Consider the following 23,784-nt stretch of genomic DNA (forward strand, 5'->3'; position numbering starts at 1 on the left):
TGTATTGCGGGGTCACGGCATTAGAAAGGTTGAGAACCACTGTTCTAGAGGCTAAATTTAGATTTCTCAATAAGAAACTAAAATCCAGAACCTGTAAGATAACATTATTGGAAATGCTTCCAGTTCCATGTGCAGGATCCCAGAGGCAGACTGAGCTCCAGAGTTTTGGTGATTGGATTAGACAGTAGTGCAGAGAGGAGAGCTTTAGAACCATTAGAGACTAGGGAACCTTATGTAGAAGGAGGAGCCTGGAACCTGTTAGCTGTCACTTAAAAAAGGAAATAGAACTGTCTTTAAACTAGATCATGGGAAAAAGCTGACATTTGCTCAGAAGCACATGGTTTGGCGTGATATATCTTCAAAGGATACTGTTAAAACATGGAAATTATAGTATATTCCTGATAAAGAGGAATTGGGAAAAAAAACCAAGATAGCACAGGTAGTTTTAAATAAAGAAGAGAAAAATATGAGTGATTCTAAATTACCTGAATCAACTGCTGCTAATAAGCAACAGCTTAGTTCGATGCATCCACATTCTTCCATTTTCTATCCTGTGATATCAGACTATCTGATTTCCGGACAGTGCTACAAGCCATGTTATTTTCCAAAACAGACTATTGCAATTCACTTCTCCTAGGCCTACCCAAAAATGCCATCCGCCCCTTACAAATCCTGCAAAATACCGCAGCCCGTATCCTTACTAACACAAACTCAAAGGAACACATTACGCCAGTTTTGAAGGAGTTACACTGGCTCCCCATTCAATCTCGCATACATTACAAGACACTAACACTTATCCATAAAGCCCTCCACAATCCTGAAATGAAATGGTTTAATAACTCACTACAATTTCAAACTTCTATTAAACCTACCAGAAATCAATACCTCACCACCTTACAGACCCCTTCGCCCAAACTATATAACCATGCCTCCACTAAAGCACGAGCGTTTTCCTTTGCTGGCCCCTTGTTATGGAATACTATGCCCTCCGAACTACGCCTTGAGCTATCTCCCAAAACATTCAAGCAAAAACTCAAGACATGGTTATTCACACATGCCTATACTTGAAATACATATGTCTTTCTTCTCCTTTATATGCCCTGCCTTATCTACCCAACACCCCATTTTATGCACCATCTCTGGTTTCCCCTTATATCTGCTTCTACTCTCAGTACCCTTCTATATAACTGCTCTTAATTGCAATCTAAGTGCTATCTCCCCCCCCCTTACCACCTCTAATTTAGAATTCCATTTCCTCTTTACCCTTCCCTAACCTCTTACCTAATTTCCTAGAATCCCTATATACTCCAGTTCTGTTTAACTCAGTTCAGTTAAGTTACACCTAAATGATTGTTCTGTTTTTAATTGCTTCTACTTGTTTTATGTTCAAATACTTATATACCAACCCTTGTTAAATGTATAACGCTCCGGCGTAAGTTCCTGTTCACTGTACACCGACGTGATATCTCTGATGAGTGGCGGTATATAAAAAATTATAAATAAATAAATAAATAAATCCTGGAAACAATACACAAGTCAGATTTATGCCATTCCCACTTTCTAGGATCATTTAGCAATAATTTCCCAACAGTATCTTAAACAAAAAACCACAGAAGCCCTTTCCTTCTGGGTTCCTCACCTTATTCTGTCTCTCTCTCTCTCTCTCTCTCTCTCTCTCTCTTTCTGTTTCTCTAGAACCCATTTAAGCTGCATCCCCAGGAGGGTGGGGCTGCCATAGTGTCCAGATGTTGATCTGGACAGGATTGATGGGATGCTATGACATCTTCTGAATCCAAATGTATATGCATATTCTCACTGTTAGTAAGAAGGTTCATCAGCGGACATTCATGAGCATTACCCGCTTCATAGCTAGATGATAAAGTTTCCACCAAGGACATGCTTAGCAGTTTGTGTGTACTAACAAATTGTGAGGTATAGATATGTCTGATAGAAGAACAATTGCAGTTTTTCTGTGTAGTTTCCTACAGCCTTTAAAAGTGAAACTAATGCAGTCATCACATTGTTGAAGACTCCATCTTTGTGTTGCTTCAGGCCTGCACTTTGGTTCAGTCTATGTGCAAGACTGTAGGCCCTTGTTCAATTGTGCACATCCCTTTTAGGGTGGCTTCTTCCCTACAGATAGTCATGCCCAGACCCAGGCTCTGCTTTGTGAGGAACATGCAGTGCACACAGCACCAGCCCCTCCTTTATCCTCCCTCCTCCTCTCTTATTCCTAGGCTAATTGAGATGGGAAGTGCATGCAATGAGCACTGGATATGACTCATTTTGAGTGTTGGGAGCGGCAGCAGTGGAGGAGCTCTAGCAGACATACACTGCAGCCAAGATAACTAATTGAGCCAGCTGTCTGCATTACGCAGACTTCTCCCTTCTCCTGCATTTGTGTATTTAGAAAATCCTGTTTGTTTATGATGATTTCATTTGTGCCTCTGCCTTCTCTCTCCATTTGTTTTTAAATTTGGAAATGAGACTGCTGGGTTTTTTAGTGCTTTCCTAGCTCTTCCTCCAACCATATAAGTCCTCTTCATGACTGTATTGCCTTCCCCATGGAGGTTGGTGTGTCACATAACATTTTTGTTAATTTAGGTATGTCTTGGACTTGAAAAGATTGGGAAACAATGCCATAAGTGATTGATTCATTGGGCATCTGGCCCTGGAACTAACAAAAAGGGTAGTTACTTTAGATCTAGGTCTCAGTGGAATGCAGGATCTGGTAGAGCTGCTTGGAAATAATGATCAGAACAAAATCAATTTTGACATAATCACTAGAGGGAGAATAATAAATAAAACTACTACCATAGCATTTATCTTTGAAAGGGAAGACTATGATATAACGACGGATTCTGACAAGGAAACCAAAAGAGCAGCTAGTTGTGAGGGTTAAAAGTCTGCATAAGGCATGGATATTGTTTAAAAATATTTTATCTTAGTTTCCAAGATGATATTCCACAAGTTTAACAAAGGTCGAAATAAGTCCGAGCATCTATGAGCATGACTAAATGGTGCTGTAAAAGAGGCTATTAAAGCCAAAAAGGCATCCTTTAAAAATGGAAGGCATAAGCTTTGAAAAATTAGATGTAAAACATTTAAAAAGGTAGGCCAAGAGACAGCTTAAGGAGAGTTTTGCTAAAGAGGAAAAAAATGATACAAATGTTTTCAAGTACCTCAAAAGCAAGGAATAGATCAACTGTTTTGGAATCTGCTGAAATCATGTGACCTGGGATGGCCACTGTCATAGACAGGGAGCTGGGCTCAATGAACCTTTAGCCTGATTTAGCATGGCAAATGTCATATTCTTAAGAAACCTTTGAGGGAGTCATTTGGAAGATTAGATGATTAGGGGTTAAAAGCAGCACTCAAGGAAGTTAAGATCATAATAGAAAACCTAAATAAATACTTTGTTTTCAGTCTTCATTGCAGAAGGTGTTAGGAAGATATCCATTCCACTATTTATAGATGATTCAGAGGAACTGAAATAAATCACTATGAATATGAAAAAGATGCTAGAGCAAAGTGACAAACTAAATAGTAGCAAATCACTTCAATCTGATAGTATTCATCCCAGAGTTCTAAAGGAACACAAATGTAAAATTGTGTACCTCCTATTATTTATTTATTTATTTATTTATTTATTTATTTATCGAGTTTTATATACCGTGGTTTAGTTTCGCCATCACAACGGTTTACAGAGTTTCGATGTTTAACAGAGTGTTCAAAAATTCATACCTTGTTAATCTGTAACCTATCATTCAAATCTGCCACTGTACCTGAGGATTTTCAAGAATAAAATAAGTACCATCTTGGAAAGTTTCATTTCCTAATGCCTAAATAGGATGAAAGATGAATGCATTTGCTATGATAATCCCAAATTTGAATAATTTATTAGTCTGTTCACAAATGGGGTCAAGCGTATTCTTCTCCAAGCAGATTCTTGTTAGATCTCGGACCAGCCTGACTGGTTAGGAATTGTGTTGAAAGTTTGATACCTCCTTTTTAGTTGATTATCAGTTCATCCTATCAGGAAGGCATCCTGTCATGAAAGCTAAAATATGATTATTTGTCCCTCAATTAAAACGGCTAATCTAGACCCAGTAATCATTAGTAACCACGGACATATTTTCAACTTGCTATTCTTGGGCAAACTGATAAAAAGTGTAGTAGTTATACAACTTGTCCAGATTCTTGAGAACGAAAAGCTTCTAGACAGATCCATGGCAGTCTGGCTTTCACATCAGATTCAGAACTGAGATGACACTAAGTAGCTGTTACAGATCACCAAAAAAGAAGTCTGGATAGGATTTCAGACTCCGTAAACATTCTTTTGGGTTTGTAAGTGACTTTCAGTATCATTGACTATGATAACTTGATCCATCAATTAAGTTTGTGGTATGAGAGGGACAATGTTAAACAGATTTACTGCTTAAAGGATAAGTCCCAAAGGGTTTAGATAGGAACAAATCAGCATCATTGAATCTCCATTAGAGAGTACCACATGCTTTCTCCCTTATTCAATACAGAGGAATGGTTTTAAATTGCATGATGTATGATCTGAGAGCCGACTGCTCAGAAAAATTAATACACTTAATTCGTGTTTACGTAAAGTTGAGATCAGGATGATCACAAATAAACTGAGGCCAAATAATTCCAAAACAGAACTGTTATGAGCATGTTGCTCTACTATGACTTTTTCCCCTTCCTCAGGTTATTTTAGGAGATCAATCTATTCTAGTTAGTGATGAGATTAAGATTTTGGAATTAACTTTAGATGCCAAGCTGCATGAGGAGCATATTGAACCTTACAATTTCTAAAAATAGATTTCTTGGAGAATATTTTTGATCAAAATCAGAAAAATGGCTTTCTTCAGTTTGTCAAAATTTAGGTGATGCAATGCTGGTAGATGTATTAGTTTAATGGTAACAGATTAGTCAGTTATAAATTTGCACAGATTTCACCAATACACACATCTTACTAGCTAATTAACCCCAGATTACTTAAAATCATTTCTATGACCTTTGCAACACTTTTAGAAGTTAGTCAGTTTTCCACACTGAAAAACAGTCAAACCAATGAAGAAATTGCATTTGGCTGAATGCACCTTCTGCCTGCCCCTCAATGCACATTTTCTGTGAGCAAAACTTACTGCCGATGCAACTTGCATTGGTCTGAATGATGGAAGCAGGGTGCATTCTCTCTCACAGGCCGATGCAATAATCTTCGCATTAAAAAATTGTGCTCTGGTTTTTAGCACACAGTTTTAATGCTCAGATTTTTTTTTGTTTTTTACTTCCGATACAGTAAGCTAATGCTAGGCAAATGTATCGGGCGCTAAAGTAAAGTGCATTAAGTGTAAAATGTGCGTTCGGCACAGGCCGAACACACATTTAACTCAGGAAGGTGGGAGCGGGCAATCCTGGCAGATGCAGTTCCTTAAATCGATGAGACTTATCTGGATAAGTATAAATTTATCTGTTTAAGTGGCCGCCGCCATTTAGACGAAATACTTATCTGGCTAAGTGGTAGTGGTAAGCCTAGAAAGACCAGGCTTTTGTTTTTTCCTTTTTTAAATTTTTTTATTTTAAAGGGTTTTAAATGCCAGCACAGTAGTGCTGGAAACTTAACTCCATCTCTAACCCTGGAGCTCGGTTTCCAGTGTTTCTGCATCGGGGGGAAGGGGGGAAGGGGGGGTACTGCTTAATATCCTCATTTGCATGGGATTTCCATGCAAGGGTGCTAAACAGTAGTCCCATGTTAGAATGCACATTTTGTGAGCCTAAAACTCCTTGCTGCATTGGCAATAAGAATTACACAACAAAATGAGCGTTTTACTGCTGGTAAAACTGTGCGTTCTTCTGAATGCACCCCTCTGTATCAGTTTGACTGTGTGTAGGGAGTTTCTGTGCTACTGGACAGGAACATAGTGTCAGGCACAGGGACTTCAGAGCCAGCTGTCTGTAAGATAAGATAGAGATGTAGCTTCTATGAAGAAATCTTCAGCTTTATGTTTCAGTGAAGGTGTCTCTGGTCAATGTCTGTCTTCAGGTTGCAAGAATGCAGGCAGAGATATTGGAGGACCAGCAGTGGCCATGCTGGTCCCAAGGGCATGTCTGTTGATTGGCTGTGCCCCAGAATGATGGAAGGCTCTGATGATGGTAAAGGCCTTGCTGATTGTAACGGTCCTCCCTTACTTGCATGTTCCTTAGTTCTACTTTATAGCAAGGGTTCTTAACCCAGTTCTCACGACACACTTAGCAAGTCAGGATTTCAGGATATCCACAGTGAATATTTATATGATAGATTTGCACTCACTGCCTCTGTGTATGCAAATCTATCTCATGCATATGCATTGTAAATATCCTGGAAACCTGACTGGCTAGCTGTGTCCTGAGGAATGGATTGAGAACCACTGCTTTATAGCACATGAACAGGCAAGAGTACATGAATATTCGTGAGGACCAAACTCAGCTCTTGATTGGCAGACTCTCCTTTTTGTTGAGAAGTGAAGATTTCATCTTGGAATATGTGACTGCCCAGCTTTAGGAATGCTTAAATATAAGCAGTGACCAATCCATGTTGAATTCTGGTTCAGAGAGGCCAGAAGGTAAACTATTTCTGGAGCCTCATCAAACAAGGTTTCTAATTTTGTTTTTGTATAATGTCTGCATTTTCCAAGTCTTAAGACATAGTTGAAACTCCAAAGTCCTTTAGCAGCAGTCTTTAATATTAGTTTGGCTAAGAGAAAATGGTTGCTGGATTAAGTCAGATTTGTAGCCTATATTGCACCTACATGCCCATGCAGTCTCATAATACTCGGGGAGGGGTAACATTTTTCCATATGACAATCATTTGTTATCTAAAACCCTACTTAGGAAGAAACAATCTGCCGATGGCAATCCATGCCTTAATAACATTGCATCTAGCTTACTGCAATGCATTGATATTCAGAAAAAAAAGCTACATAGACTACAGTTTATCTGAAACACTTCAGATAGTCTGTTAATGGGCCTAAAAATACACGATCATGTAAAGCCAGCACTGACTGAAAAGCCTACTTTGGTTTCCAGTTTGCTTTTTTTTAAAGCTAATTTATAGGTACTATCACTGGTTTAAAGAAAGGCTATGCTACATAGACAGCTTTAATATGTGGCAGAAAACAGAGTGAAAAGAAGGTTTTAGATATATAGGGGCTGGTACCATGTATAGAACACTAAAAGGCTATATGTTAAAGATGGTCTACACTTGTTCATGGCAGAGAAAAGGATTTTGAGAGAAATTTAGGTCATATCTCATCAGGCACAGGGGATGAGGATGGCAAAATGAAGACAGTGCACTTGGAATGTTGCCCCCGACAAATACAGGAAGTGAGTGTAGAAATTAGCAAAATTAATCAGGTCAATAGGCCACTCTTAAGCAAAAAGGCTGAAAAGGAAGCCAAGAAAAGCAGGAAGCCAAGAGAGAATAGCTGGAAAGCTATGAGTACAAATGCACATAGTCTGAGCAATAAAATTCTAGATCTGCAGGCTTTAATGGTGGCGGCGACCGTGGATATCATTGCTATTACAGAAAATTGGCTCAGTTTGTCTCATGGTTAGAATACAGCTGTACTGGACTGTAAACTATAGAAGAAGGATAGAGATGACAAAAAAGGGGAGGAGTAGCTGTCTGTCAAGAACAATATCTAAGCAGGGAATTTGGGAAAGGAGGAAGCACTGTGGGCAATATTAAAAAGAAATATTGACGCATCTATCTACACTGGTGTGGTCTTGTGGAAAGATAATTTTAGACAGCTAGCTAGATCTCTGGAAGACTTTGTTCTGCAAACAGACAGATATGGATCAAAACATACTCCAGTGATTAATATGAATCAATATATTGCATATAATTTAAATACAAAGATTGTATAAAAGCAGGACACTATTACCATTTGTTTCCTCATTCCTGAGACTTCCTAGCACCAATGTGCTGATAAAAGAGTGGGGATGACCCCAAGGCTCATCTGGTATCTCTGGGGACATCAAAGACTAAGACATTTAGGGGTAGATTTTCAGACGAGCGCGAATAGCCTACTTTTGTTTGCGCTCCAGGCGCAAACAAAAGTACGCTGGATTTTAGTAGATACGCGCGTAGTCGCGCGTATCGGCTAAAATCCTGGATCGGCGCGCGCAAGGCTATCGATTTCGTATAGCCTGCGCGCGCCGAGCCGCGCAGCCTACCCCCGTTCCCTCCTAGGCCGCTCCGAAATCGGAGCGGCCTAGAAGGGAACTTTCCTTTGCCCTCCCCTCACCTTCCCCTCCCTTCCCCTACCTAACCCACCCGCCCGGCCCTGTCTAAACCCCCATCCTCCCTTTGTCGGGGGATTTACGCCTCCCGGAGGGAGGCGTAAATCCCCGCGCGCGAGCGGGACTCCTGCGCGCCGGGCCGCGACCTGGGGGCGGGTACGGAGGGCGCGGCCACGCCCCCGGGCCGTAGCCACGCCCCCGTACCCGCCCCCAAAACGCTGCCGACACGCCCCCGAAACGCCGCGACGACCGGGCCCGCCCCCCGACACGCCCCCGACACGCCCCCCTCCGAGAACCCCGGGACTTACGCGAGTCCCGGGGCTCTGCGCGCGCCGGGAGGCCTATGTAAAATAGGCTTCCCGGCGCGCAGGGCCCTGCTCGCGTAAATCCGCCCGGTTTTGGGCGGATTTACGCGAGCAGGGCTCTGAAAATCCGCCCCTTAGTATTTATCACCTGGGAAGATCAAGTGCTAAAGAGTAGTACCCATACCAATGAACTGATAATAAGTTAAACAATTGATGTATTTTACCAAATGGGAGATCAAAAGACTGGTATTGAAATACCTTCCTGGTTAAGGTGCAAATTGAAGCACCTAACTTGCAGAGAGGGATATATATAAAGCATAGCATTTGCTTATTTTAGCTGGATGAGCTGAAAGGAACACAGAGCAAGGCATTCTTTCAGAGTCCCTGGGCCCATGTCCTCCAGATTTCCTATGAACACTGGCTTATATAGAGGAGGGCGTATAAGGGAGGTGTTTTTCTGTTCTTTTGTTCTTTTTTGTTCTTTGTTAATATTCTAGCTTTATTTCTGTCTCCTATTTACCTGTATTGATTTATGTACAGCTTACTGTGATATTCTATTCAGTGTTGATATTACTTTGCTGATTTATTATCCATATATTTACAACATTTAGTAAACTAAGTTTTGCTTTACCAGATTGTGTAGAGTGTTCTATGACATAATATAAAATATACCTTCCATGTCTGTCTTCCTTGATTTCACGACTTCACGCATCCAGACCGTCTTTGTCTTCAGATGTCGTCTCATCCTTTCGTCCTCCTCCACGATGGACTTTCCTAACCTGCACCTTGGCATTCCCTTGCCTTGTCTTCACTGGCCGTGCAAGGCACACTCCGGTTCAGGCCTCGTCTGAGTCATCATTGGATCTCTCTCTTTTCTCTATACAGCCCTTGGAGCCCTTGTCGGGCTGTGTAGGGCGCGCCGGCCGGCGTGGTCCGCGACCAGCTCACATTGGTTGTGTAGGGCGCGTATCATGGCAGAACCTGTACAGGATGTGTGACCTTGTGACTCTTCGTGAAGTCCTCACATATCTGGAGTCACCCTCTAATTTTCCAAGCAACCTCCTCTGTGAAGCCCTCACATATCCTGAGTGTTGATCATTCTATTCGTCTTTGTCTGATGTCTTCATCCTTTGACCACCATTCACCCTGTCGCAGTTGCTGCTCCATGTGGCAGGTCTGAAAGGGCTAGGAGTAGTCTGAGGACCACTCATGAGACCAAACATTGCGTTGTCTGGGTCTCTCTACTGCGTACAGGTGCGGCAGTGGTCAATGTCTATCTTCACCAGCCTGCACTCAGACGCCTCTCACCTGCCTCGGCACTTGCTGGAGCTCCTCTTCAGCTGTGTCGTCGCCCAGGGGCACACGTATACCAACAGAGATGGGATCGCTCCCACGCTCCCATAACAATGGTTTTACCAAAGGAAGGTCCTGTCAGATGAATCTGATAGATGTTTTTGATTGGGTGACTAGAGAATTAGATCAAGGACCAGTACATGATGCAATTTACCTGGATTTCTTTTTAAATATGGCTTTTTGTCCTTTTACTGTTTATTCTCTTGCATGTTGATCTCTTTTCTTTTATATAAAAAATTAATCTATAAGGTAAAATGTTTTTTCTGTGTGTTGCTTATGAACTTCATTGTAATTAAATCTTGCAATGATTCTTTTATTTTAGCCCCTGAAGCAGCCCTCCATTGGGCGAAACTCAGGCCTTGAGTCGGGCACTTACTGGAATATTCTTTTACCAATAAAGAATTTTGAGGACTTCAGCATCTCTGTTTTATATTCCACACTAAATTCCTAGGAGAGCACTTTTCTCCTCTCAGGATTATTAACTCTGTTTCTTCTTCAACAAAATTGCTGAACTCAGCAGCCATCATTTTATAAACCTCTATCATAGCCACTCTTGGTTATTATTTCTTTGGGAGCAAATATAGATGCTGAATTTGTTTGCTTACGTTAGAATGGGATGTGATTTTTTAAATAATTAGTTTTATCATGCTATATTTAAATATAAATTTGGCCAAATATGTTTTGGTATTTTGCAGTAACCTTAGGAAGCGTTATGTAGGTAATAGCCTAAATTATGCTAGAAGCAGCCTGGATCACTGAGAACAGCGATCCTAGGTCAGAGGGCCACTTTTGGAGGTAATGGGTGGGTGGAAGGGTATCAGCCGGGATGGGGGGAGGGTGATTGGGGAGGGGCTAGAAGAGGGACATTTAAAGTATTTTTAGTGGGGAGGGAGGGGAGGCCTGGGCCAGTGGTGGTCATCTTATGAAAGCTGTAAAGTTTCCAAATTGCTGAGGTGTTTCCTAAGTTGTGGGACAGCCAAGGAGGTAGGGGAGGCCAGCAACTTTTTTTTTCCCTAAGATGTGCTGCTTTCCCGGATATCTCCGAAGATATCCGGATAAGTAATGAGTTATCCATCCACACAAGGCCGGATGACTTAGGCCTGCTCTGAAGCAGGTCTAAAGTTATCCGGCTAACCTAGCCGGATATGCCCAATATTCAGCTCGGTTAGTTGGATAACTCAACCCCTTTCCGAAATGCCCCTGAAATGCTTTTTTTTATCCCGCTAAATTATTGCTGGATAACTGCTCATCCTGCTATAATTTAGCCTAAGTGACTGAAAATGCCACATTTGCCATTTAGATGAATAACCTTTGAATATGGACCTCAACGTTTTTTAGATGTACACATATAGTAGAAAGGATGTCTCTGTTTATCACAAAATGTTCACTGTTCATTTTTCAGATACAGAATGCGAATGATGTTCTCATAGCACCACTTGAGAAGTTCCGTAAAGAGCAAATAGGAGCTGCCAAAGTAAGCTGTGCACTTTCTACAAACTCTTCTTTGTTGTCTTTTTGCAAGTATTATTTGATCACACTTTCTCCAGCAGGTTCCTTCTCCTCCTTTTGACTTCCAGCTGGGGCTGCTATGCCATGAATTTTCATTCTCAGCTACCTGGGATTTTAGGCCCCTTTAATGTAATCCTTTGGCCAGGTGGCTTTCTCAGAAACTCATACTCATACCTTAAGTTTGACCATTAAGGGCTCAAATGTACTATGCACTTGCTCCATACATATAAATAAGACATCTCCCTTAGGTGGTAAGATTTCAAAGGAGCAATGCATGTAAATGTATCATACTATTGTAGCAATTTTCAAAAGCCATTTACGCATGTAAAGTGCACTGACACAAGTAAATCCTATGGACAATTCAATGGCATATATTGTAGCAATTTTTAAAGGCCCACTTACATGACTAAAATGCATTTACACATGTAAAACCAAATTTTATGCGAGTAAATGCTTTTGAAAATCAGGCTCTTAGTTTATCACTGTACAATAGTTGTGGGCCCAGTGTTCCCTCTAAGGAGTGGGTGCATTCAGCAATGCGTGTTGCTAAACTGGTCGGGCAATCTGTACTGCTGCAGAATCACAGAACCAGGCAGGAGGAACAAATGGAGCATCTTCTGCCTCTGCTGACTGCTCTGCTGGCACCGCATTTTTAAAACCTGTTGGCCAACACTTCCTAGTTGCTGATATCGTGAGATCAGCAGTCAGGAAGTGTCAACCTACAAGCACTGAAAATGTCCGTGGTGCCTGTGCATAATGATCAGCAGTGGCTTCTGGTGAACAGTTAGGTTAGCTGATGGAGGCAAGGAGAAGCAGGGAGAGAGGCAGAGGGTAGATGCTGAGAAGGGGGGGGGGGAGAAGTGGGGCAGATGAGGAAAGGGGAGGAGAGGCAGGGGGAGCAGATGCAAGGAAAGAGGCAGGGAGGGGTGGATGTTGGAAAAGGAGATAAAAGTAGAGTACGGATGAGGAAGAGTAAGAAATGAAATGAGACTTTTAATAGAGATGGATGATGGAATGGAGGAATAGCCAGAGGTGGTGCAGGGAATAGGAGAAACAGAAATGGAAGGGTTATATAAGAGAAATGGCAGCATAGGTGAGAGTTGAAAGATGTGAGAAAACAGCTATGGAGGAATGCGAAGAGATGATAATGAAAGGTAGCAAGATGGAGAGAATGAGGGAGAAAGGAAGCAAAAGATGAAACCCTGGTGGTGGCACGTCTGTAGAAACAGCACACGATGGAAAGGGGTAGAAACAGCCCACTGTTGCACAATGGAGGAACCTCTCTCTCTGCACACTAGCAAAGTTATGAGCCCAACTGCAGTACACATCCACTGGTGAAATTAAAGGGAACATTGGCTGGGACTCCTTCACTTCCCTTCTCCATAAGCTTTGCTGCAGGCCACTTAGCAAGTCAGTTACATTAACCTCGTTTTGTGGGAAGACTGTTGTATGAGCTTGTAGCTGGTAGGTTTACAAGTACGCCTGTTATATGAGAAATCCGCCTAAAGTGTGAGAAATATTGACCCACATGGACGCTGAATGAACTGTCAAAATCCAAACTGTGATAAATCATACTTGACATTCCTACGATTTTATCGCTATGAAATCGATGATTCTTGGCAGAGACTCTTTCTGATCTTGAGTTTTAAAGAAGGCACGTTCCCTCTCCAGCCCATCTGCCTGATTCAGTATTATGAGGATGGAAAGAATGTGCAAACAAATCACGGTAGCAGTGTAAAGAAATAGTTGCAGTACCTTGTAAAAGTCATCATACCCTTGTACATTGTTCACATTTTGCTGTCTAAAAATATACAAATTAAAATGCATTTAAGAAGGAGCTTGTTTCACTGATTTACAGATTACACTACACTTTCATTGTGAAAGAACAAGTCTAGAAATATTTCAAAAGTAAAAGAGAATAAAAAAAACAAAAAGTCTTGATTGCATAAGTCTTCTCACCCCTTACATAGAAACATAGAAATGACAGCAGAAAAAGACCAATCGGCCCATCCAGTCTGCCCAGCAAGCTGCCACACTTATTTTCCCAAACTTATTTTCCCAAACTTATCTGTTTCATCAACCCCCAAGTTCAGGGTCCTTGTTGGTAACTGTTTGATTCAAATTTCCTGCCACCCACTGCCATTGATGCAGAGAGTAATGTTGGAGTTGCATCAAAGGTGAGCATAAGGCTTAATGGTTAAGGGTAGTAACCACCGCCTCAAGCAAGTTACCCCGATGCTTGTTTACCCAGACTGCATAGATCAATGCCTTGTTGGATGTTGTCTGATTGTAAATCCTCTTTTCCACATTTCCCCCTGCTGTTGAAGCAGAGAGCAACTCTGTATACGCATTCAAAGTGATGTATCAGTTTTAATTGGTTTAGGTAGTAACCGCCATAATAAGCAAGCTACCCCCTCGCTTATTTGTTTACCCAGACTGTGAAGAGTTCAGTCCTTGTTGATTGTTATATGAATTCAAATCCTCTTTTCCACATTTCCCCTTGCCCTTGATACTTGTGGAAGCCCCTTTTATAGTCCTGAGATTTATAATAAGTGTCTACCAGCTTTGCACAATGGAATAGTGCAGTTTTTGCCCATTGTTGGCAGAAGAGTTCAAGCTCTTTCAAGTTCACCGGGGACATCAGTGGACTGCAGTCTTCGAGCCTTGCCACAGACCTTCTATTGGATTCAGGTCTGGGACATTCCCTTTCTTCTTGCTGAGCCCAGCCCATTGTTGCTTTTGCTTTCTGGTTAGGCTCATTGTCCTGCTGTAAGGTGAATCTTCTCCCCATTCCTGGTTCTGTGGCAGACTGGAAAAGGATCTCCCCCAGGTTCTGTCTGTACTTTGCACCATCCAGTTTTCTCTTGATCTTCACAGGCCTCCCTGTCCTCGCCGCTGCAAAGCATCCCCCATGACATAATGTTGCCCAACAGTGCCGTACTGTAAGGAAGCTGTTAGTAGGGTGATGTGCTGGATTTGGTCTCATCAGGCTAGAAGACCTTCTCCCACATGCATGCAGTGACCCCTAAATGCGTCTTTGTAAATGCTACGTGGCACGTCATTCGGCTTTTCCTCAGCAGTGGCTTTCTACTTGCAACTCTCCCATGCAGGCTATGTTTGTAGAGTAATCTTGAAATTGTCGAACAATCAGTATTTTCCCCATTCTCAGCCAGAGGCCTGTGCAGTTCTTTTAAAGTAATCTTAGGCCTCATAGTGACCACTTGCAGCAGTTTCCTTAACCCGCAGCTATTGACTCTGGAGAGATGGCCTGATCGCAGCAGTGTCTTGTTTGTGCCAGTGTTTCCACTCTATAATGATGGACCCGACAGTGCCCCCAAGGGTTATTCAAATACATTGAAGTTTTCTTATAGCCTTCCCCCAATCTGCCTCTTGCTATGATGGATATTCTGATATGGCAAGTAAATAAATAAATAAACAACATTATTCTGGAGTTCTTCTGGCAGCAGCTTTTTCAATGTTTTGACCTTTGCTTCAGATTCACTTCCCTTCAGCAGAAACAGCTTAATTCTTCATCTAAGAGCTCAATTGGTATGATTTCACATAAGTGGGCTTTATTGGAAGAGGAGCTAATTTGGGTTTGATGGGTGTGAAGACTTATGCAATCAAGAGTATTTATTTTATTTTTTTTTATTCTTAGTTACTTTTGGAATATGTCTATAATTGTTCTTTCACGATGAATGTATAGAGTACATTGTGTAGATCAGTGAAACAGACTCCTTCTTTAATGCATTTTGATTTGTATGCTTTAGACAGCAGAATGTGACAAAGGGGCGGATTTTCAGAGCCCTGCTCGCCTAAATCCGCCTAAATCCGCCCGGATTTAGGCGAGCAGGGCCCTGCGCGCCGGTAGGCCTATGTTCAATAGGCCTACCGGCGCGCGCAGACCCCGGGACTCGCGTAAGTCCCGGGGTTTGGCGAGGGGGGCGTGTCGGGGGCGGGCCCGGTCGGCGCGGCGTTTTGGGGGCGGGCCCGGGGCATGGTTACGGCCCGGGGCGGTCTGGGGGCGTGGCCGCGCCCTCCATACCCGCCCCCAGGTTGCGTCCCGGCGCGCTAGCGGCCCGCTGGCGCGCGGGGATTTACGTCTCCCTCCGGGAGGCGTAAATCCCCCGACAAAGGTAAGGGGGGGGGTTTAGACAGGGCCGGGCGGGTGGGTTAGGTAGGGGAAGGGAGGGGGGAAGGTGAGGGGAGGGCAAAAGAAAGTTCCCTCCGAGGGTAGGCTGCGCGGCTCGGCGCATACCGGCTATACAGAATCGATAGCCTTTCGCGCGCCGATCCAGGATTTTAGCGGATACGCGCGGCTACGCATGTATCTACTAAAATCCCGCGTACTTTTGCTTGCGCCTGATGCGCCAGCAAAAGTACGCCAATTCACGCGGTTTGAAAATCTACCCCAAAATGTACAAAGGGGTGAATACTTTTACAAAGTGCTGTATGTTTTCGGCCTGTTAATTGCAAAGCACTTCCACCTTGCAGAAAATGAGTAGCTAAGATGTTCACCTCTTCCTGAGTATGTGGTATGGCACATTTTATAATACAAATTTATACCTTCCTTGTTTAAAAACTCTGAAACCTACATGGATGACATGAAGAATGGAGCCAGGTTCTATGTATTAACTATAAATGAAGCTCTAAATGTATTCCAGCTTTTCAGCATAATCTCAATAAATACTTTTACATTACATTTATTGTTTCACTGGCCCCCCAACTTGATTTTTTTTTTAACATTTCCAAACATTTTCCTTATTAGACTTTTGCTTTGAAAACATCATCTAGCAGTTCCAGGTTTGAAAAATGTTTGTCCTCTGCTGTTTGAGTAGTGATATTTTTTGATTACCAAGCAGTCTTTTATTTACATTTTATAAGCTGCTTATTGTGTAAAAAAAAATGCTAAAAGCAAGAGAATGAAGGTAATACAGATAACAGAAATAAAACTATATCCCCGTTTTAAAACAATGCACTGAAAAGACAGCACACGTTCCAGCTTAGACACCATAAAGTACCCTGACAAAACAAATCAGCCCAGCAAGACAATACATAGAACCAGACAGAAATCCTAGCATACAAATAAGTTAGCAGTTGTGCTATGCAATTGAGTTAATTAAATCTCCATTCTGTCAATTCCTAGTTTTAGTCAAGATTGATCCTTAAACTAAAGGAGTTAAAAAAAAAAAAAAAAAATCACCCAAATTCTTCCAGCGTGCAATGCTGAGGTCCCCAAATTCTAGACAAGGGGGCCCACATTGAATATTTCAAATCACTAAGATCAGCAGGGGAGGGGGGGTACCCCTTGGAGAATTTGCTCAGCGGGGGTTGGGTGGGACTGGCCTGCCTTGGTGATTTGAAATATTGGGGAAGAGGACGAGGTGTATAGGTAGGGTGACCAACTGCCCCTTTTGCAACCAGACGGCCCGGTTTTGCAGCCTGTTATACAGTGTCTGGTAGGCAGGGCCAGGGGCCAATCAGTGGTGGCAGCCTGGCAGCGCTCCAGTCACCTTCCTGTTTTCGGGTTTGACTCTCCCCCCTCCTCTGCCTCTCCCAGAGCTGTGCTGCATTTGTTGCTACTTCGCGCTCTCCTCCCGGGGAGTCGCAGGGGAAGAGGAGAGTTGAACCGAGCCCCCAAAGACAGGCAGGCAAGAACTTGCCTAGGAAAACATCAGTGCTCAATTTGAAAAGGGGAAAAAGGGGGCAGCTGCAGCCCCCCCCCCCCCCAGGTGTCCGTTCCTGCTCCCTGGAAAAGTTGGCAATCCTAGGTATAGGGCAGATCTTGTGGGAGGACTCCCAGAGGTATGGCACATGGCCAGACTATTAATAATACTAATTCTGTATTTATTTGAAGGAAGCAAGCCTGCTCCTATGCCTCTCCTTTTCCGAGCATCTGCCCCTGCCTCATTCCCTCCCCCAGTGTCTGCCCCTGCCTTGTTTGCCCAGAGAAGAAAGGGTACAGGATCAGGGGTAGCAGAGGCAGCAGAAACCAAGGCTGCTAAGTGAGTCACTGAAGGGATAGTGTCAGCGAGGCACTAACTCCCATCCTGGTGCACATGTGCCCCCCTCCCCACCGACAAACCTTTGGGCTGTGGCCGGGTCCTCAGCCTGCTCTAGGCTCTTCTCTCTGCCAGTAAGCGGTGGCTGCAGGAGGAGTAATGAGGGCGTGTTCTGCCACTACCAACCCCTCTGATACACACTACCTGTGCCCAGACCGCAAGCACATTCAGAGCTGGCAGCTGGAACTTCATCTCCTTGCTAATCTTGTGCGTTGCAAGATCAGCGAGGTGAGGAAGTGCCGGCCGTGAGTTTTGCACTTGCTTGTGGTGAGGGCATTAGTAGTGGGCAGCTGACGTTGTCAGAACCAGCTCCCGTCACTCCTGCAGCCCTCACCATGGGCCACACGAAATTTGTCCGTGGCCTGAGGGCTGTAGTTTGGGGACCTCTTGTGTAATAGGCTTCCTTAGAGCTCACTTAATATCCAAAACTCTACTTGGTTTCACTGCCTGATTGTGTCTTTAATTACATTCTGTGTATGCTTCAAGATTAATTGTATGTTGTGCTTTGTTGTGACTCCTCTCTCTTACTGATAATGTATAATTGTATTATTTCTGCCTGCTCCTTTTGACTAGCTTTACATCACATGGTTTGATGAATCACTTTCTTGATGTGCTTTGAAGCTGATTTGAGCACAGAAAAACTTTATCCTCTACTGTCAGCCGTAGTCTAGCATGGATTGTTCTTATGCTTGTTTATTGATTAACAGCCTTGGAAATCACATTATAGAAAAGGAGTTTGAAACAAAGGACTGGTATTGCATAGTTGGCAATCAGTACTAGTTGGAAAGAGCTTTCTTTCATTGTCTTATTCTTGGTGGTTTGGTTTTTCTTTTTCCGCCTTTCCATCCAAGGGAAACTAAAACTGTTGCTGTCTTCATTTGGCTTCTACCATTTGGTAAGTCATGCCTGTTTGGGAGTCCCATACATGGGTGAGGTTTGTCATTTGCTACTTGAATGTATGAGAAAAAAATTGCAAACCCTAGATCACAATGGAGTTAAGGTTTTATGTACAGCTCAGAGTACTTAGCGATTTTGTTCGGGTACCCTTTCTTTAGACTAATTCTATTTATTTTTTTTCCTGAATGCAAGCTGTCAAGTCAATTCACTTCCAACAGCTCGGATCCACTTTGCACAAATAGATCTAATTATATCCTATTTGAGGGAAAAATTGTTTATTTTTTTAAATTTTTTTTTTCCTCATAGAAAATTGTGGAAGTTGTCCCTTGTTCCTACACTGTTTTATTCTATCCAGTTCCATTGCAATGAAAATGTTTTAAAAGACCTGTTTCCAGCCATTTCTAGTTGCTTTTGAAGGAGACAGTAATCTGATCCTTTCTGCACATTAAGGTACTAGTCAGTCAGAAATGTCTGTATCACAAAATCATTTGCAAATGATTCAGCTGGTGCCATTTCTCCTTTGAAACTTCTTTGCGAAAGTGCAAGAAACGACAGCCTCTCTTGTTTTGCATTTGTCCTGGAGTAGTAGATATATCTTAAGTATCCTAAACTCATGGCCTTAAATTTATTGAGGTTTTTCCTGGAATCTTGCAGCCAAATCTTCATCACGCCAGAAACTTTACAGCTTCAAATAGCAACAGCATGACATGTAATATCCAACCTCATCGAAGCAAACACTGGCAGCTGTGAAAAAGAAAGGTGAACTGTCACATACCAAGCATCCATTTGCAGCTGCACACAAAGGAGTTTGACCTTATAACCATCACCCATCTCTCGTCAACTTAGATGACAAAACAGACCACACAGCACATCTATGGCAAACAGCAACAACCTTGTCCCCAGTGCAAGGATGACCTATGCGTATAGACAGCACAGAGACTAGTTCAGCTTTCACATTGCTCTAGGTCTTGAAGACACACATTGCTTATTTCTCAGATTGTAGAAGTCTAACAAAAGATGCATAATATAACCATGTAAAGAGAGAGTAATATAAGATGACTAGCAACCTTTAGATTCTATGTGGAAACAGTGAAAAAGAAGGAAGGACCCAGGAGGTGACGTGTAGCAAGGTAGGGAGTGGGTGCAGGGGATAAACATTCTCGTCCAACTGTAGTCAAAGGGAGAGCTGTTGTATGTGCTTTCTCCCTGGCTTCTGAATGGGAGGACCTTACGAGAGTAAAATAGTTTTCGCTGGTCATTCTACTGGCTGGAAATTGGCCAAGAAGTCCTTGGCATGCAGATCTTGTGAGAGTACAGTTTGATTTTCCAGTACAATTCCTAAGAGATCAAGGTCTCCTAAATCAAGCTCCAATTTTCATGAAGAGTTCAGCTCCATTTATCTTACGGCCTAGTTTTTGAAAGATCACAATTGCATAGTAAGATATTTCCATTCAATAACATTTATACTGTTGAAGATTCATAAGAATACTCTTTTGCTTGCGTATGTTTGAGTCTAGCATTTATTTGAAACATGCTGCAGTGAGTGGTTTATATTGCTATGGTAATCAAATATTTCCAACAAATATTTGGCCCTTTCAGAGAGGGTTGCATTCAGCTTGGATTCCAAATTTCTCTGAAGTTTCAAATGGCTAGTATCTTCTGTTATAGAGAATACAGTTCAGAAAGTTTTATTGTTTTTCAACTAGATTTTTCTCATTTTCCCCTAAGGGGTGTAATGTCTTCAACCTCCTTCTAGGGCCGTGCTTCCTCAGTGGGACCTTGATCTATTTCACAGAGATTTAGTAGGATTCTTGTACAAGCCCCTTAACAGTGCTTCTCTGTAGGATTTAACACTGAAGATGATCTTCCTGTTTGTTCAGCCTTGTCTTGCAGAAATCCTTTTCTGGTCTTCTCATTGATTTCATGGTCTCATAGACCAGTCTGTTTTACCTTACTGGTTTCTGTGTTCCAGTTAAATCAGAGAAGTCACTCCAGTTATTGAATTTCTGTCGGGATCATCTTAGGTATTTAGCAGTTTCTAATCCTTTTTTTTTTTTTTTGAGAAATCTTACAGATTGTTTTAATTGCAGGGCTTCCAATGGGTCACAAGGCTTCTAAAACCTCTTTGGCTAGATGGTTTTAAAAAGAAATCATTTGATTCGGCTTATTTATTGAAGAATTGGCAGCCTCTGAAAGTCCTTCATGCACACTCGATGAAAGGTTACATTTCTTCTTAGATGAAAATTCCACTCTTGCCCTGAAGGATATTTATAAGGCAGTCATTTGGTCTTCCTTACATTCTTTCACCAAACATTTCAGTCTGGATGTTCATGCAACGAGGATGCAGCCTTGTGTTCTCAGGGTGGCCCTAACTTCCTCCCTCCCAGATGAATTGGGCTTGGCTCCTTCCCACACATCTGGACTGGTGTAGCAGAATAAGGAAGGAGAAATTTAGTCTTACATGATTATTTTCTTTCCTTGGGTCCTGCTACACCTATCTAGGACCCTCTCAGGAAGGTGGGCTTGTGCAGTCTTTGAAGGAATGTACTTCAGTTTACAGAGATAAAGAGGGCACTGTTAAATTTACTCTTCACTTCTTCTCTTCCTTTTTTCTCTTCTTCATTAATCCAAGAAGAATTTCAAAGGATTATTTCTTTACAGGATCCTTATATACATGTTTCACAGTTTGAATCAGTTGTTCATTTTTTCTTCCATGGTTTGAATTAAGAATATTGACTTTGTGCTGGAGCTGCACCATGGTAACAGCCAATGACGATGTCACAGAAAAAAATGTGTCCTCTATCTCCATCTGCTAGTAAAGGGATAAAACCCACACATCTATTATTTATTTATTTGTATCCCGTCGTTCTGTAGACAATCAAGGTCGTTCACACCAAAAAACAGTACATCAGTGAAAACAGTAATTACAATAGCAATAATTACAAAATGTATAAGTATCCAAACTACTAATAAATTACAAGATACATCTGGACTGCTGTAGCAGGATTCAAGGAAAGGAAATTCAGGTAAAACCAAATTTCTCCTTTTATATTACACATCTTGGTGCATTTTGTAAACTTCCCTGGACATATCTTTTTTATTTGAAGTCATAGACATTTTTATAAATAATTTATCTCCATAGAAATATGGTATCTGTAAACAAACAGGCATGCCTTTCCTGAAATTTGGGAAGCTGACCTGTTGCTTTTGGTAGTCTGTGGGCCCTTCCCACGAACCGCCACACTTACCCATCAGGCTGGGCCTCACCAGCTGCTCCCTAATGCTGCTGCATCTCTCTCTTCCCTCCCCCATGGTAGGAACCCGCTCCACAGCATGCCTGGATGCCATTGACTGTCTCCACAGCAGGATGCTGCTGACACCTTCCCCAGGGCCTCCCTTCATGCAGGCACGCCTGATTTCCCTTTACTTAAAGGGCCTGCGATGGGAAATGGCTAGCGGTGCCCCTTGATGACCTCACAGGGAAGAACCTATAAAAGGCAACTGCTGCATCCCCTCTTCGCCTTGGCAACAGGTCTCCCTACTGCCTAGTAGCTTAAGTTGCCTCAGTGTTCCTGTTTCTACATTCTCCATTTCCTGAGTCCATGTCTTCAGTTCCAGCATCTTCGTTCTTCAGTTCCTTGTGGTCATCTCGTTCCTCAGTCCCCATGGTCAGTTTTCAGTTCTTCATTGTGCCTTTTCTCTTGTGTTGCTCCTTGACTTCCTGCCCTGCCTCTCTGTCCCACCTTTTCCACAAACGGATACCCAGTATTGACTGTGGCCTAACTTCTGAATTTCCTTGGATGCCGCCTGCCACTGACCATTGCCAGACTACTGGACCTCCTCGAATGCCGACTGCCACTGACCACAGTCTGCTTTTAGTTTTACCTGCTCTATCCAAGTGACCTCGACTGATCCTCCAACCATAGGCAGAGGTCCTCACCTAAGACCTGCTGGTCCTGAGACCCAAAGGCTTACCCCAAGGGGAACATGGGCTAGTATAGGCAAAGCTCCATATGGGCCTCTGCCTCCTCCAACTCCGCTTGCCAATAGTGGGGACCTGCGAGGCTCCACCCTGCAAGTTATGCCAACTCCACCTTGGTCCAAGGTATCACATTTCCAACATGTGATCAGAGGGAGCTCTGTAGGAATCATTGAAAGTCAAAGTGGAGATGTTAGCCTTGGGCAAAGCTTGCTGGGAGATGGTGTTTCAAGGGAAACTAGTCTGGGAAGTCAGGTGGAACAGATTAGGAAGTTGAGAGAGGAATGAAGAAAAGCAGGTAAATGGTGAAGAAACAGAGAGAAACAGGCTGGAACACCCTCAGGACAACAGAGCATAGGCTATGACCAGGATAGCGTGAGAGCCAAAACATTGGTAGGGAATTTCCATTTGAGAAGTCTAGCAGCTAGCTTCTACAGAATTCAGCAGCATGCCAGTATATAAAGGCAGAAGAGTCGTCTCCCCCCCCCCCCCCCCCCACACACACACGGAGTTAATCTAGTCCCTTCACATGCATGTCTGGAATGCCTTGATGACTCAGGCCATAGAACTGAGTTGTAAACTGTAAGTAATGGACTTTGAATGAAAATTTCACCTCTGGCAAGGAGGAAGAAGACAAGTTTCAACCCCAAAAGAACTTGATACGAGCTCATCTTCACAGGATCATTATGAATATTACTATATTCTTACTCTAATGCTTTGGCAATTTTTACAAAGCAGTATATTAGTATGAACACTGCCATTAATAAGTAATGTCTCTATGTTTAGGGATCCTGTATAACTATAAATAGCCTTAAAAACTTTGCCACCTTGATTACCTTTAAAGGACGGGGAAATTAACCAGCATTTATTGCTGAAGAATTTGCTAGTTGCTTCAGGCAGGTTAGCAGAGGTTTCCTGATGTCTTTGTGTATTTTAAAGAAAGGGTTGCAATATTGGTGTCAAATATATAATGATGCTATGTCACTGTGAATATCAGAACTAATAATGTATCTCCATAGTGACGCCATGCCTCTATGAACATCTGCATCAGTGCATTTATTGTATAATGATGATTTCCATGGTGATGGCCTGTCCAAGTATGCCTTTCTCAAATGCTGTTCTCTTTTCTTCTTTGCTTTCTAGTGTGCATATGTATTGCACAATTTTAAAATCTTCATTTTTTTTAAAACTCCCCAAACTAGAAACTATCTTATTTTGGGCAACCTTGGGTAAAAAATGTTTAGAATGTTTAGTAAGAGGAAAAATAAGGCAGAAAATTATTAGAAGCTTAATGTTTAAGGTTTGCCCCTTCCTTTTCTCAAAAACTGCAGATTTCTTTTTCTTCAAGCTCAGTCAGAACCAGTGCTGGGATGCTGGTACCATT

General features: G+C 42.5%; 1 protein-coding gene across 3 annotated transcripts in view; it reads left to right on the forward strand.

Moving 5' to 3' along the window:
• Positions 1 to 23,784, forward strand: part of ARHGAP42 (Rho GTPase activating protein 42) — a 605,600-nt gene that overhangs the window by 335,978 nt on the left and 245,838 nt on the right. For all 3 annotated transcript variants that reach the window (XM_029602393.1, XM_029602394.1, XM_029602395.1), the window contains one exon: positions 11,356 to 11,427. In XM_029602393.1, coding sequence (XP_029458253.1) covers positions 11,356 to 11,427 — 72 coding nt within the window. The remainder of the gene's footprint in view (positions 1 to 11,355; positions 11,428 to 23,784) is intronic.

The sequence above is a fragment of the Rhinatrema bivittatum genome, chromosome 5 (genome assembly GCF_901001135.1).
Source record: "Rhinatrema bivittatum chromosome 5, aRhiBiv1.1, whole genome shotgun sequence".
Taxonomy (NCBI): domain Eukaryota; kingdom Metazoa; phylum Chordata; class Amphibia; order Gymnophiona; family Rhinatrematidae; genus Rhinatrema; species Rhinatrema bivittatum.